This window comes from Eurytemora carolleeae, unplaced genomic scaffold (genome assembly GCF_000591075.1).
Source record: "Eurytemora carolleeae unplaced genomic scaffold, Eaff_2.0 scaffold619, whole genome shotgun sequence".
Classification (NCBI taxonomy): Eukaryota; Metazoa; Arthropoda; class Copepoda; order Calanoida; family Temoridae; genus Eurytemora; species Eurytemora carolleeae.
The window spans coordinates 171,519-187,813 of NW_019396512.1; the positions used below are offsets into that span (position 1 = coordinate 171,519).

The window sequence follows — 16,295 nt, forward strand, 5'->3', positions numbered from 1 at the left end:
AAGTAAAAAGGGGGGGCGGTCATTTCCGGACTTATTCTAATTATCTTAAAACACTAATGGACAAAATGATAACGACATACATTTTTAATCAAATTCATTGAGTTCTTTGTTGGAAATGAGAGCGTAAGAGAAAGATCAAGAGCTAAGCTTAATATTTTACTTAACTAAATGGACTGTATACTGTAGCTGAGTGTATGCTGTATAAAGTTTTATTTATATGTATTAAAAAATAAATTGAGTTGGAAGCTGTTATTCATCTCAAATCAGTTCCATGAATAAAGAAATGAAGCCGGATAGTAAATGAACCTAGGTTCAGTGTAATGATGGGACCCGGATACATGAACCTAGGTTCAGTGTAAATGCTTGGACCCGGATACATGAACCTAGGTTCAGTGTAAATGCTTGGACCCAGATATATGAACCTAGCTAGGTTCAGTTCATGCTTGGACCCGGATACATGAACCTAGGTTCAGTGTAATGCTTCGACCCGGATATTTGAACCTAGGTTCAGTTCATGCTTGGACCCAGATACATGAACCTAGGTTCAGTGCAATGATTGGACCCGAATACATGAACCTAGGTTCAGTGCAATGATTGGACCCGGATACATGAACCTAGGTGCAGTGCAATGCTTGGACCCGGATACATGAACCTAGGTTCAGTGCAATGATGGGACCCGGATACATGAACCTATGGTTCCAGGATTACTGAAGCATTAAATGAACTTGACATAGAAACTACACTAGTTAAAACTGATTACAGTTAGAGAAACAATTCAATTTTAAAAAAATCGAAGAGAAAATCTTATAAAACTCTTTCAATATTAGGAGCTAAACTGAACATTTTTTAAATATATGCTCAATGATTTTTTGTCTAAATTAAGTTTATAACATACAGATCTTTTCATATACAGGGTTTCTCTACAAAACGGTAATAATGCCAGAGCCTCAATCCTGCACCAATTTAAATTAAAATATTATTGTCCAAAAAATGAAAAATCTATCTAGAATTTAGACCCCATGGAATCAATTTTGTTTTTAAGAGACACAGCCCTTTTTATTTACACTTAATATTATCATTGAAATCCGTAACTAAACAGAGGGGGTTTGTTACTGTAAATATGAATAGAGTTGCCTCAAGAGAGACGTCTGAGATTGTAATTTCTGTTTGATAAATTCTTGAATATAGATTGATAATTTGTGTATTTATCAAAAATATTAACTAGATTTTAACAGTTGAGTGAGTTAAGTAAAAACAAATTTAACAACATGTTATTTGTAAGTAATTATTGAACTGATAACTCAATAATATGTTTGGTATAAGAATAACTAACAATTTTTATATGAATTCACGCGATGACATTCTTACTCTGTGACCTGCATTCAGCCTTAGATTTACAAATTAAGATTGTTTCGCAGTTTGTCAAAATACTTCACTTTAAGGAGTAAAATCATTAAAAACTCTTACAACGAATCTAAATTTACTTAAAATTCCTACACACAAATAAGTACAAAATAAATAAATGATTCTTTAAATAATATTTTTTATTCAATTTTGATGGAATTTATCACACCTAATATTTCCCGTTTAACGGTGATTAAGTGACTTTATCGCCCTACAACAGGGCGAAAAAGTAATTTTTTCACCTTGCTATTAAAATTTTAAATTTCAAACCTATTTTTTCTCATTGTAGGGTGATAAAAGTTACTTAATTACCTTACAACAGGGTGATTAAGTAACTTTGTCGACCTACTTTTAAATAATTTGAGTAAAATTGAATACAACTACGTTATGGAAATGGGTATCATGCGTGCGAAAAAGTTTTTGCTGTGATTTTTTATTGTTCGAGTTTGTTTACGATCATTTTGATCAAAACAAACTAGAAAAAATAAAAATTACAGCAAAAACTTTTTCGCACGCATGATACCCATTACAATGACATAAATAGATATTATAAATGAATAAATCGAACATTAAAACTTAAAATCCTGTTTAGAAGTATTTATTGATGAGTAACAATTTCTTAAAGACCAAGATTAATTATTTAAAGAGCTGAGTAAGTGGGAGGGTTGGGGCGGAGGGGGGGGGGGGGAGTAAAGAATTAATTCTAAAGAGGAGGAGGGGTGGGGGGCGCAGGTATATTTCAATAACAGCTGGTCCATATTACGAGTTTGACTACAACTACCGGTGAAATCTCTAAGATTAGCCATTATTTCGGGAAAGGGAAGAGCAGGGAGAAGGTGGGGTTCCGGGTTCATATTCGTAAAAATTATAGTTAAACTACTAATCCGGAAGCACACGGACAGCTAAAAAGTAAAAACTTAATTGGCAAACAGTTTCTTAGGTTTAAAGGTATTTAAATTTTGGAATAAATTAACTGTTTTTGAAAACTAATTATGTATCAAACAAAAATAAAACGTTCTTCTATTCCTACATGTTTTTGTTTTGTTTATTATAAAATTATTATATAAAAGAGTAATTTAAATAAGTGATAAATAATTACCTGAACGCATATATTGGTTCAACAATTCATTCACTGTTAAAAAGATAAAATAGTCTCACGTAAAAACAAAAACTCCTGAGTCGTAAATTTAAATTAACTTTAATTTTATTTATTAACTGTTAAACTGTTTCACTTTGATGCGCTTGGAGGTGGTTTCACTTTAGCAGGTGGAAACCGACTGATGGATCTATCTATCTACCTGCCTTTAGGACTATACCTGTACACAGGTTTAAACCCAGTACATTTATCATAGGCCTGTACAGTTCATAGGAGGGTTCGTTTTTGTAAATTTTGTACAAGGTTAGATTGTGTACAGTCTTTCCCGGCCAAATCGAATTATGTGTTTCTAATTGCAATCGCGGTTAGAATTATGTTGAATAAACCCCTTTTATTCAAAAGTTTCGCCCTTAAACTTCACAATAGCATACATTTGCAATTGTTGCACTTGTACAATGTGCAATTTTGAAAAATAGCAATAAATTATGTCACCGTCCTGTGTACATTGTATGAGGCGCCACTTGGGTATATCATTAATTATAACGCTGGGTTCTCATTCTCAAGCTAGTTGCTATATAAAGTTATAACGCTGGGTTCTCAAGCTAGTTGCTATATAAAGTTGTAACGCTGGGTTCTCAAGCTAGTTGCTATATAAAATTATAACGCTGGGTTCTCAAGCTAGTTGCTATGAAAAGTTATAGCGCTGGGTTCTCAAGCTAGTTGCTATGTAAAGTTGTAACGCTGGGTTCTCAAGCTATAGTTGCTATATGAAGTTATAACGCTGGGTTCTCAAGCTAGTTGCTATATAAAGTTATAACGCTTGATTCTCAAGCTAGTTGCTATATAAAGTTATAACGCTTGGTTCTCAAGCTATATAAAGTTATTTTATCCATATTCATTTTGTCACTGTATTAAACTAAACTATAATTCTAGAGTAATTCTTTATCGATCAGATTCTTGGAAGTTATAAGTTTTCATTTAACAGGTCTGAGACCTAAACTAATGTATCTTGTAAATTCAGGGGACATCAGTTCCAAAACTAACATTTGGCTCATTTCTAACTTGGAATATGTTTACGAGTTGCAACATGCAAAAATGACCCCACTCACCCAATATCAAAATATCACGAGAAGGAGCTGATTCTTTGCCATGCAAAATTGTAGTTTTCTAATCCCTATATCTGTGCTATCTGATGGTGTAAACCTCAACTTCAGCTATCTTATCTAACAGAATTCATAGTTTGAAATTTCCAAGGTCTATGACATTGGGTTTCAAAGATATAGGAATAAGAAAATCAGAATTTGTCGCAAGAACTTCATTTCTCTATAAAACAAGAGTTGGAATATAATATTTTTTTTAGAAATCATCTAGTACGTGCAAGTGGTTATTAATAGTTTACTGATTGGCAGTTCAACTCTAGCTTTCCTCAAAGCAGGACCTAGGTCTTGCTTATATGTGCAAAGGGATAGCTGATATGTGAGGTTAGGTTAGGTTAAGACAATTTCTTGGCCGAGCGCTGCGGCTAGGACAGACTAGAGGGCCGGGCGCTGCAGCCACATTTATCAAATTGACAAAGGGATAGCCGATGTGTGGGGTTTGGTTAAGTTAAGACAATTTCTGGGCTGAGCGCTGCAGCTAGGACAGGCTAGAGGGCCGAGCGCTGTGACTAGGACAGGCTAAGGGGCTGAGTGCTGCAGCCACATTAATAAAATTGACAAAGTGTGCATCTGACCTACAACATGTTTGCATCCGACCTTCAAAAGTTAGGGGGCTGAGCACTGCGGCTAGGACAGGATAGGGGCCAAGCGCTGCGGTCACATTTATCAAAATTGACAAAGTGTACAACTGACTTTTAAAATGTGTGCATCCGACCCACAGATGTGGGTATGTGACCTACAAAAGTTGTGCATCCGACCTACAAAGTTGTCCATCCAACCAACAAAAGTTGTCCATCCGACCTATAAAAGTTGTCCATCCGACCTATAAAAGTTGTGCATCCGACCTGCAAAAGTTGTGCATCCGACCTTCAAAAGTTGTACATCCTCCTACTAATGTTGAACTAATCTGACCAACTAATGTTGCTCATCCGACCTAAAAAAGGTCTGCATCCAACCTACAGTTAGTGTGCAAGTGAATACACTAACTTTTTTTCAATTGAGAGAGTATCTGACATACAGTTTATCGAACCAACAGCAGCTAGAAGCTGTTAAAAAAATCCAAATGCGGGAAGGTCCGAAGTATTGTAAGACGGATGTAACGTTGGACGGATATAATACAATCGAGGAAACGAGATAATTAACAAGGAACGCCTGCATTCCTCTATCAACACTGTATTACACTTGAGAACAGAGGTTTTTTACACCTGTGGGTCTAGGCTTTCTATGGAAAAGCTCGACTTACACTCATTTGAAACAGGTCTGGTGAGCCAGTTTTTAAGTAAAACCTGCAACCCATGGGAAACATGTAAATATCCATCAACAACGAACCTTCCTAATATGGAGAAGAATCATCATTTACAAGTTCTGCCCAAGATGTTCTTAAACATCAGTTTTAAGACTCCAGTCCAAATGTTAATAATCTATTCCTAGCCAAAACTCCTAGCCATTTGTCATTATTTTTAAGTGGAGATTCTGCCATTGGGTCCCACACATTTTCAAAATTTCACGTTTAATGCAGTTTTCTTTTTTCTTTCCTCACCCTGTAACCGAGCCAGGAAAAATACACATAAATTGTGTATAGATCTAAATTTAGTATAGTTATCATTCAACAATCTACAAACCTGCCAAGCTATAACAAATATCAATTCCAGAAAACTTGCAAGGTTTATAATTTCATGATTATTCATGGGTTCAATGTCAGCAGCTGAAATATTGAATTTAGAAACATCTTTGAGCTAAACATACAATTGTAGCAAACAGAATTAAAATAGAAACAGCGATTAGCAGAATTCTGATCCGATGATGACTATTTCTAATACCAATTATTTGAAAATATCAAAAATAAATATTGGAATACTGTAATACTGTTGAAATAACTTGGTACATTTTTGTAATTATCTTTAATAAAACCTTTTTATTAATAAAAAGAAATAAATTGTGCGCACATAGTGTATATATAAAATAAAATATTTATTTTATTACAACAAATAGAGAAATATGTGCCAAAAATAATTAATTTGATTTAAAAATGTAATTTAAACATTCATTCTGTTCCGCCAAAAGAAAGGTAAAATGTAATTTATCACAGAACTTTGTTAGCACTATTTCCTTTTAAAGGTAAAACCATGAATTCATTTCTCACAGCTTCTTCCAGACTTTTCTAGCTCATTAATAGCAAACTATTATAAAACTTAGCAAAAGGAATACTTTTTTTGAAGAAAAAAAAATTCAAATTAATTATAAAAATAATTTGTATTTCATTGTAAAATATTTATTTACAATCCAATTTAATCTGCCAGCAGCTCGAATCAGCTCCAGTCTATATTTTTTAAGAATTTTAAATTTTTTAAGAACATTCTCCCTAGAAAGATAAAAGAAATCTAGAATTAAGTCAAAAAACATAATGAAATCGTTTGCCTGCCAAACCTATTTATAAATTTAGCTTGTTTGTTTGTTTGTATCCAATAATTGTCAAAATGGTTGAACCGAGCGGGCCCAATTTTTGCGTGGGACCTAACGTAACCCCAGGGAAGGTTTATGAATGATCAAAATTTAAAAAATTTGTGCTTAAAAGTTTTTTATTTTTGTAAAATTTTGAAAATGTGCGAAAAATATTATGAAATCCGCAAACTTTTTTTGTTTTTGTTTTATACTGTACAAAGAGAGGATGCTAACAGATAAAGTCACAATTAAAAGTAGAAATAGAAGATGGGCGCGAAGTGCCCGAAAAGCCAAGTGACCCTAATCTTAATAAACTACATGTTCGATTCCCAGGTGTAAACCTTTCAACCTTTATTTATGTAGAACCATGATGAAGATGTAGTCTGCTTCTATCTTGAACCGAGATAAATTCTCTCATATTATTTCCGTCTCTGCTACTGGAATATTCAAATTACACTTATAGAGACACCGTTTTAAAAAATCATCAATTTTCTGACAGAAACACAATTTCATCTCCATAATTTTTACACAGAAAAGGTTTAAGGCTACCATTGTAAATCGAGTATAACATCCTTTAAAAAGAGGGCTACTCGAAATTATGGTGACAGTTAATTCAAACCTTAGAAATTAAATTGAAACAGAAGTTAAACCAGGATTGTGCAGGATAATCCTTCAGAAAGGAACAAACTGTTGAGATATAGCAAACCTAAGTTTAGATCCCGGCTGACATTAAATAGAATAATATGGATAAAATCCTTTCCTTGAGACAAATCACAGTTCCAGTTTTGTCGGGAGCTAAACCCGAAAACCCTCTCAGCACCTAGGAATTGAATCAGGGTTAAATTTTAAGATTAAAAAATTTTTTTTACGGGGAACCCCCCCCCCCCCCCCCCCCCCCTCTTATAGAGAGTCAATACATTAAAATAGATATATTTCCCTTTTTATTTAATCCCCCGTCCTTCGCCTCTACATTGTAAAATCTAGGGTGGCGCCAGTTCCATTATCAATCACCTCAATCCAGGGTTTAGAATCCTTATCTCCAGGTGTTGGGTTGAACCATGTATCCTAAAATAAAAAATAACAATTAGGGTCAAAATTTAATTTTTTTGTATGTGTTGCATTTAGTAAACTTTCCTAATATATTCGAAAAAAATAAAACTCTTTTCAAAGACGTCCACGACATTGTTTCTAGTCGAGATATGTTTTCTGCTCCAGGTACTGGTTAATATCCTGGACTATTGGCTACCTGGAACTCTGCTCCTTAAACTGATAAATATCCTGGAATATTGGTTACCTGGAACTCTGCTCCTGAAACTGATAAATATCCTGGAATATTGGTTACCTGGAACTCTGCTCCTGGTACTGATAAATATCCTGGACTATTGGTTACCTGGAACTCTGCTCCTGAAACTGATAAATATCCTGAGCTGAGAACTTTAGAATGGATAACCTTTAATCCTGACTTCTTGATTCAAATATCCACTGTGGAAACTTTTCATTTTTGTCCTAATCCACTCTTTTTCTCTCTCCTTGGATATCCGTTAATTGTTTTCTCCAATGAGAATATTTCTGTTCTCTCATTGGTTGCCCGCTTTTCTCTGATTGGCTGCTACAGTTTCTCAGATGATTAAATATTAATTTGAATTTTATCGTTTTTCATACACTTTTAAGATAATCTTGCAAGATTATGTTAATCTTGAGATTATCAAAAAGAGAGGATCAAGCATTAATCCCGATATCCACCATTCTAAAGTTTTCAGCTCTGGACTATTGGTTACCTGGAACTCTGCTCCTGGTGCTGATAAATATCCTAGAATATTGGTTACCTGGAACTCTGCTCCTGAAACCGATAAATATCCTGGACTAATGGTTACCTGGAACTCTGCTCCTGGTGCTGATAAATATCCTGGAATATTGGTTTACCTGAAACTCTGCTCCTGGTACTGATTAATATACTGGAATATTGGTTACCTGAAACTCTGCTCCTGGTACTGGTTTATATACTTGTATATTGGTGCTCCTGGTACTGGTTAATATACTGAAATATTGGATACCTGAAACTCTGCTCCTGGTGCTGATTAATATACTGAAATATTGGTTATACCTGAAACTCTGTTCCTGGTACTGGTTAATATACTGGACTATTGTTTACCTGAAACTCTGCTCCTGGTACTGGTAAATATACTGGAATATTGGTTACCTGGAACTCTGCTCCTGGTACCGGTTTATATACTTGTATATTGGCGCTCCTGGTACTGGTTAATATACTGAAATATTGGATACCTGAAACTCTGCTCCTGATACTGGTTAATATACTTGTATATTGCAGTTACCTATAACTCTGCTCCTAGTGCTGGTATATATACTGGATTATTGGTTATACCTGAAACTGTGTTTTCTGCTCCTGGTACTGATTAATATACTGGAAGGAAACACACTGGAGAACGCTGTAGGGACACGAACTGATCTTTCTTTGAACTCTCCTAGAAAATATTTTCTTGAGTTTTCATCAAATCTTTAACAATCTTTTTAATTTTGAAGCACAACATTACGAATTCTTAAAAACAGAAACAGATTTAAAAGAAATCTGACAAAACTTACTTCTTGATAGGTGCTTTTTACAGTATTCAGAGATACATGGTGAGAGAGAGAAAATGGCAAACTAGAGAAATGTTGTAAAACCTCAAGTTTTAATTCTAACTGTGTTTATCTATATGAGTAATTGTTGATGATAAAGATATAATTGGCCTTGAATCTGGGAACTAACTGGCCTGTGTGCCCATCATTGGTTATCGGGATTCAAGGTATAACAACCCTGGGTAAAAGATCGTAGAAACATCTAAAACTTCTAGAACCAGCTAGAAGAAAACATGCACGCAAAGAATACGTGAGTCAGAGAACCTTTTTCTCAAGAAAGTTCTAGAATAAATTCTTAAGCAGCGCAAAAAACAAGCTCAACATCTTCGAGAATGTTCTAGAACAATCTATCATGGTTTACTATAAAAAGCCAAGAGAGACCCTGACTCGGGTTAGTTAGTTGGAATTTGAATCCTAGATCTTTGCTCTCAGATCTGTATTTATCGTAAAATGACCCAGTGATTTTGAAGTGTATCTTTGAAGAAACAAATTGGAAAATCTAGGTAATAAATCAATTTTTTTGTAACTATTTGTTTTGTCAATATCCGTAATTCGCATTTATCTATTCGCCCTAAACTGATTCAAAGAGGTTGAAATCCAATAGTATTAAGTAAAGATAGATATATATATATTTTGTAAAATCAGATTGTTTATACTTTTACTCAAATATTGTTATATATTAAGTTCTATATTTGTAATTATCTTATTTTTCTAACTAATCATTTATATGATTAATATTGTCAAAATTTTTCCCTTGGACTGAAATACATAGCTAAACGAAAATCTCAGTGTTAATGATATATATAAAGTAGTTAAGAAGGATTGGAAGACTCCTGAAACGGAGAGGAACAATCTCTGGGTAGGATTAAAGTTACACATTTAAAAGTTCAAACCTCAAGAACTAAACAATTGAATAACATATACTTGAGAACAAAAAGTGAAATATAGAAAGTTGGTTCATAACAAAGAAACATAAAAACTTATTCAGAAATACTTTGTCCGCCATAAAATGCGTGGCAGCCTTTAATGCAGGGCTTATTGATTAAACTATTATAACAGAATATAGGCCTCAAAACCGTTTTTGTTTAACCTTTGAATCCTGCATTATTTGCTTTTGGGCGAATCAAAGCTACTGGAATTCTTCTTTGTAAAATCTTTTATTCAAAACTTATCAGAAACTATTTGATTTATTGTCGTACTTCTTTTATTTATCTTAAACATTAAAAATAGTCAAATTGCGATTCATATCAGCAATTTTATAAAAGGTCGCTTATCATAAGAATAGGTTACACTTTTACAATGTTAGCCAGGGGTGTATATGGGGGTCCCTTGCACACAAATGGAAAAGAAAAAAACAGAACAACAAGAAACATTAAAGGCCTGCACCCTACATGGAAAAAAAAGAAAATAATAGTGCGGAGAAGGAGGGGTTTCTCTCTTTCTCTCTCTTCCTCTTCCCTCTTGCCAGAAACAATGAAAATGGAAATATAGAAAATAGAATCCTGATAGCCATTCACTATGTTACCGGTGTTATACTCTGCGGCTGCAAGGAAAAGATTGCTGTAGACCAGGCTGTGCTGTATTCGAAGCACTGTGTCCGAGGTGAACTTACAAGAATCAAGAATTCTTTTGTCGAAAAACTTCACTCCTAGCCTAACCTTTCTTATCCCATTTGACATTATTAAAGTGGAATTCTGGCAAAAAATATCATCAGAAATTATAAACCCTGCTTGGTGTAGTGTGACTTTTATTTTTCCAACCTGTAAGAATATTGAGGAAATTGTGTTTGAAGCTAACCTTCAACAGTTGTTGAGTCAGACATTACTGAAAACTGCAAATACAGCCAAGATATCAAATTAAAGAATAGTATGCACCAGAAATATGTGTAAAAATGCATAATTCCCTTGTCTACAAGATACTAGAATGCGTAGATCTAAAAGAGAAGAACAGGGAACAGATGTATGATGTATGTAAAAAGAAGATACAACAGTCGGAGATAAAAAAATTTACTGCTTTTTTAAAATTTTGTTAAATAATTTTAATTTAAAAATACATAGTTAAAAAAAATATTTTTAAACATAAAAAAAACGCTTTAGTTTATTTATTTCGGAACTTATTTTAAATTTGTCACTCAGAACGTAAATGTGTTCTGGACAGTGGACAAAATATTTTTTATTACAATCGTCTATAATGTCGATAGTTTGCAATTAAACAGGAAACGTATGCTATCAAATATGAAATCAATCCAATCAATGTTTAAAACGAATTTGTTGAATCACCTGAAAAATTTATAAATAAGATCTGACACTTTAACACAGTTCCCTGACTGATCCATACAACAGGAACTACAGGAACCAATACAGCTAAACACATTTTTATTATTTTTTTTATTTTCGAAGGGATTAAAAAAATACTTTGAACAATGCCAATATTAAATTTAAAGCGGGAACTATGGAATATGAAGACGACATTTAAGCAACATTTTATGCTTTAAAAAATATAGTTTTCCCAACTGCTAGAATTAACGTTTTAAGTTAAATTGGTTCTGCACTATATGCTGTGTATTATGTTCATTGGACTATTCATATCATAACTATTCTCTTCCCATTCCACAGTTCCACAAGGTCCTAATGTATGAATTACTAAAATAAATTTCAGCTTTTTTTTTTGGAGAATCAAAAAATTTATTCATGCCAACAAATCAAACTAAACATTTTGCTTTTTTACTGTCTGAAAAAATGAGAACTTGATGAATTACAATATCGGAAAGTTGTAAAAGTAATTTCTTGACCTTGTTGCTTGGAGTGAAATTATACAGAAACAGCAAATAAAGCAGAAATTACAAAAATGTGTGAAATATTACACTTGTAAATATTTTGAAATCCAAGTTTATTTTAATATGCTTTTAGGGCGCTTTGCGCCACTCTTCTATTTCAATTGTGAACATTTCTTTTTATATAAATACAAAATAAATTTAAAAATTCAATGGAAATACAATTTTTGAAATTTTGATAATCTGTAAACCTTTTCTGGGGACATGTGAAGTCCCACACAAAATTTGAACCCAATCGGTTCAGGCGTTTTGACGTTTATTGGAAACAAAGAAACAAACAAACAGACAAGCAAAGTATATAGATAGACGAGCGAAGAGCTTTATTATTAAAGTTAGTATTACCTACAGCCCTGTAATCCAAGGATACTGCAAACCTTTCTCATAGAATCACTCTGCTGTTCATTCATAGAGTTCAGATTTATCATATATTTCCTTCGGCGTTTTTCTGGTTTATTTAAACTTCTGGAGAATTTGTTTTGTTTTCTCCTGAACCCTCTCCTACTGGTCAGTTTACTTCCAACAAAATATTATTTACTTGATGTCCAGTCAACTGTTGGTTTAAAAACAAAGCAGAGGAAAATGCTAAAACTTCTGAAAGAAGTGAGTTTTTGCCAAAAACTCTGATCTTCTAATCATTACATCTGTGTTATAAAACCTTAGATATTTCAAACTATGAAATCTGTTAGATCCAAAAATATAATTTTGAAATTTCATAAGTTTACACAAAAGATATAAGGATTAAAAATGTGAGTTTGTGGCAAAAACTTTATCTTTTTTTTATAGGGTGACTTTAAAAATCAGTTTTATGATTTTTAAGACCATTAAATCTTTAAACATTTTTGAACGATTTCTTTTGAAAAAAAACGACATAATCCAAACATCAATTCATTAAAACTGTAAATCAAACGCTCGTTGAACGAACGTAATCATTGATATACATCTGGTAGATATTTTGTTCCTGTAAGGTTTATGTTGGGTAGAAAACAGCTCTGTTTCTGATAATTCAGTCTGGTATAGAGAAGTTCTTTGAATTTTATAATTTTGACTAAATCCGGGGGGGTTAATAGTTCTCTACCTGTGTGCTCAGTTAGCTGTACACTTAAAACTGTTTACTAATATTGATATTATAGGTTAGGCAAGAATCAACTTATAATAAACAAATATGCAGTACGCTCTCGGTATTGTTTATGGCCTATAAAAATAATATAGTAAAGGATTAGCGTACATCATCAGTCATCACTCTATACACTATAAGCTCTTTGGACTTAATACAATGGTTCACATGGGAAATAGACTAGTAAGACAGGCATTTAGTTTTTAGGTACCCACACAACCCCATTATACTTATGATACATAATTCAAGCAGGAATTCAGGTCGATCGATGTGTGTAAACAAATTGTGTACTGCAAGTTCTGGGCGGAATGTAAACAATTTCAGTTGCATTTCTTTGATTTATCTTCGCAGGAACCAAGGAGAATTGAATACAAGGAGTGGGCAATAGGGTTTCCGTACACTTTGCTGTGACGTTTTTGGACTGCTGGAGAACTAGTTGTTGCGTAACAACAATAATAAAGGCAGCCGATCTACTGTAAACAAACATGAGTTAGTATACGGTGAATCTTCATCTAACGCCAGAGATGCACCAAATGTCTGTTTATCATTTGTGTTATTGTTTACAATCTTTATTATTGTTGTTACGCAAAAAGTAGTTCTCCAGCAGTCCAAAAACGTCACAGTAAAGTGTACGGAAACCCTATTGCCCACTCCTTGTATTCAATTTTCCTTGGAAGGAACAAACATTGAAGTATACCAACATCTTTGTGGCCTTGTGAAGTAAAAACTTATAGATGGGACGGAATCATAGAGAATAGAATATATAGAGAGGAATTAAAAGAATCTCTCGGTATGATTTTTTTCAGTCCCTTTCAGCCTGAAAGGGAGTTCAAAGTGTACAAATCATGTAAATGTTCACAAATTATATGCAGTAGAGTACATTAATAAAGTATGTTCCCTAGACTATTCATTTCAATTTTGAATTTTTTAAAATAAACTTTATAATGAATTAGGGGAATAAAAAACATCATTTGATTTATAGTTATAACGGAAAATCATTGTTTGTAAAGTGAAAGGCATAGAGTCTATGTGAAATCATCATTGGTCAATTATGAAACCAGCCTATTTCATAATTTGGTTTTCTTTTAAAAATAATTTTAGATTTTCAATAAAATGATATTCCAGGGCCCAACAGGTTATATAGCATGCATATGTGAAGTACACCTGCAGTATGGAAACAGTACAACAAAATGGCCGTTTTACACTTTTTTCTAGTAAATTCCTCTCTATATATTCTATTCTCTATGGACGGAATAAGATCAAAGATAGATTTAACCAACGGAAGATTAGCTGATCTCCCTGCGAAGGAAGAATGATTAAAACTCGTTCAGTCCATTTAAAAGTTTTCAGCGCAAAGCAAATAGTTTTGTAGTTGCTTCAAAATTAGCTTACTAAATTAATGGATTAAAAATATTTTTGGAAACTTTTTGTTTCAGCCAAAGCTTTTTTTCCGACCCGATCGGTTCAGCCGTTTTGACGTTAATTAAATAGACAGACAAGCTACAGGAATTGAGTTTTAACAACAAACTCTGATTTTAAAATCTCTATGTCTTTGTAACCAAATGTGCGTGGACTTTTGATATTTCAAACTATTAATTCTCTTAGATCAAATAATCTAATTCTGAAATATCAAACGTTTGCACCATCAGATTGCTAAGATATAAGGATTATAAATTTGAGTTTGTGTCAAAAACTCAATTCAATTATACATTTAGATATATCTTGCCATATATTTTCTGTTTTAAATGAAATCCCGATGTATTTTATTTAGGATTTAAATAAATATAAAGATCTTCTCCCTTGTTTCTGCATTCTGTAATCCTTCTCCTCCATCTACACTCCTCCTCCCCTCTTCTTAATCCTGAATAATACATTCTTTAATCCTTCTCCTCCATCTACACTCCTCCTCCCCTCTTCTTAATCCTGAATAATACATTCTTGAATCCTTCTCCTCCATCTACACTCCTCCTCCACTCTTCTTAATCCTGAATAATACATTCTTTAATCCTTCTCCTCCATTTACACTCCTCCTCCCCTCTTCTTAATCCTGAATAATACATTCTTTAATCCTTCTCCTCCATCTACACTCCTTCTCCCCTCATCTTAATCCTTAATATAATTCTTTAATCCTTCTCCTCCATTTATACTCCTCCTCCTCTCTTCTTAATCCTTAATAATACATTCTTTAATCCTTCTCTTCCATTTACAATTCTCCTCTCCTCATCTTAATCCTTAATAATACATTCTTTAATCATTCTCCCCCATTTACACTCCTCCTCCCCTCTTCTTAATCCTTAATAATACATTCTTTAATCCTTCTCCTCCATTTACTCTCCTCCTCCCTTCTTCTTAATCCTTAATAATACATTCTTTAATCCTTTTCCTCCATTTACACTCCTCCTGCCCTCTTATTAATCCTTAATGATACAGGGTTACTCAAAAAGGTTGAGGCTGTAAAGACGAATTAAAACTCTTTCAATTATTGAGCAAAGAAAAAAAAAAATTTACATTTGCAGGAATCATAAAGGAAGCAGTTTCATCCTTTTGTATAACCTGGCGGGTTTACAGTTTATAAGTACACTAAGAAGAAAATTTTGATGCAAATTATATTGAAATTAAAGCCTTTAAACTTCATGGGACAGCAATAATATCTCTATTTAACGAGGTGCATGCCATATTGACAAGATACCCTTAAAACATTAATCTGACCATTAATGATTTGAAAGATCTATCATCGTTTTTATAGCTTGACAAGTGTTTAAACCAGTTAATTAGTTAAAGGAATAAATGCAAGTCAGTTTGTAGACACATCATCAGTTTTCAAAATTAAATTATGAATCTATTTAGATCCTGATTACTCTCTTTGCTTGGTATTGAATATATATATTAGGCATTTGAGATTCTAGTCCGGAAATCTCTATCTTTTTATATCTTGTTGTATTTATTCCTTATTTACATACGTAATCAACTTTATACGAACCTGGTGGAGTACAGCAGCTCCGCTCTTTTAAACAGTTCGCCACACCCCCACAATCACATTCTTCCCCTTCATCCACTCTACCATCCCCACAGTATCCTAGATATAATATATTTATCCACTCTATCATCCCTACAGTATCCAAGATATAATATATTCATCCACTCTACCACCCCCACAGTACACTAGATATAATATATTCATCCTACCATCCCCACAGTATCCTAGATATAATATATTCATCCTAACATCCCCACAGTATCCTAGATATAATATATTCATCAACTCTACCATCCCCACAGTATACTAAATATAATATTGTTGTCGCAAAGGAACAAGATTCTGACGATGAACAGATAGACAAGGTATAATCCACGAATCAAAATCGATAATGCAGAAAACTCTTTATTTCCTAAAAAAAATAACGAAATGAATAATGATAAATAATTATTACAGGGTTTACAAATTTATAATGAAAAGATTCTTACGATCTATTTTCCTATTCGTGAGACTATCTGTCGAAAAGTCCGAAGACGCTTTTTATACATTAAAACTTCTGAAAAGATTGACAATTAAATGTTGATGAAAGTCACTAATTCTTTAAATAGAAATGTTTTTGTTTAACTTTGAAATGG

General features: G+C 33.2%; 2 protein-coding genes across 3 annotated transcripts in view; both read right to left on the reverse strand.

Moving 5' to 3' along the window:
* The window catches only part of LOC111704671 (myosin-VIIa), a 70,863-nt gene extending 68,180 nt beyond the window's left edge, over positions 1-2,683 (reverse strand). Inside the window, exon 1 of the mRNA XM_023476984.1 lies at positions 2,504-2,683. The gene's annotated coding sequence lies outside the window, so the exon portion shown is untranslated. The remainder of the gene's footprint in view (positions 1-2,503) is intronic.
* Positions 2,684-5,891: 3,208 nt separating this feature from the next.
* Positions 5,892-16,295, reverse strand: part of LOC111704670 (disintegrin and metalloproteinase domain-containing protein 10) — a 21,931-nt gene continuing 11,527 nt past the window's right edge. For both annotated transcript variants that reach the window (XM_023476982.1, XM_023476983.1), the window contains exons 13-21: positions 15,664-15,759; positions 14,483-14,544; positions 12,528-12,577; positions 11,912-12,082; positions 11,016-11,099; positions 8,483-8,582; positions 7,111-7,164; positions 6,860-6,919; positions 5,892-5,977 (exon numbers count right to left, since the gene is read on the reverse strand). In XM_023476982.1, the coding sequence (XP_023332750.1) occupies positions 5,930-5,977; positions 6,860-6,919; positions 7,111-7,164; positions 8,483-8,582; positions 11,016-11,099; positions 11,912-12,082; positions 12,528-12,577; positions 14,483-14,544; positions 15,664-15,759 (725 nt within the window). In that variant the 3' untranslated portion in view covers positions 5,892-5,929. The remainder of the gene's footprint in view (positions 5,978-6,859; positions 6,920-7,110; positions 7,165-8,482; positions 8,583-11,015; positions 11,100-11,911; positions 12,083-12,527; positions 12,578-14,482; positions 14,545-15,663; positions 15,760-16,295) is intronic.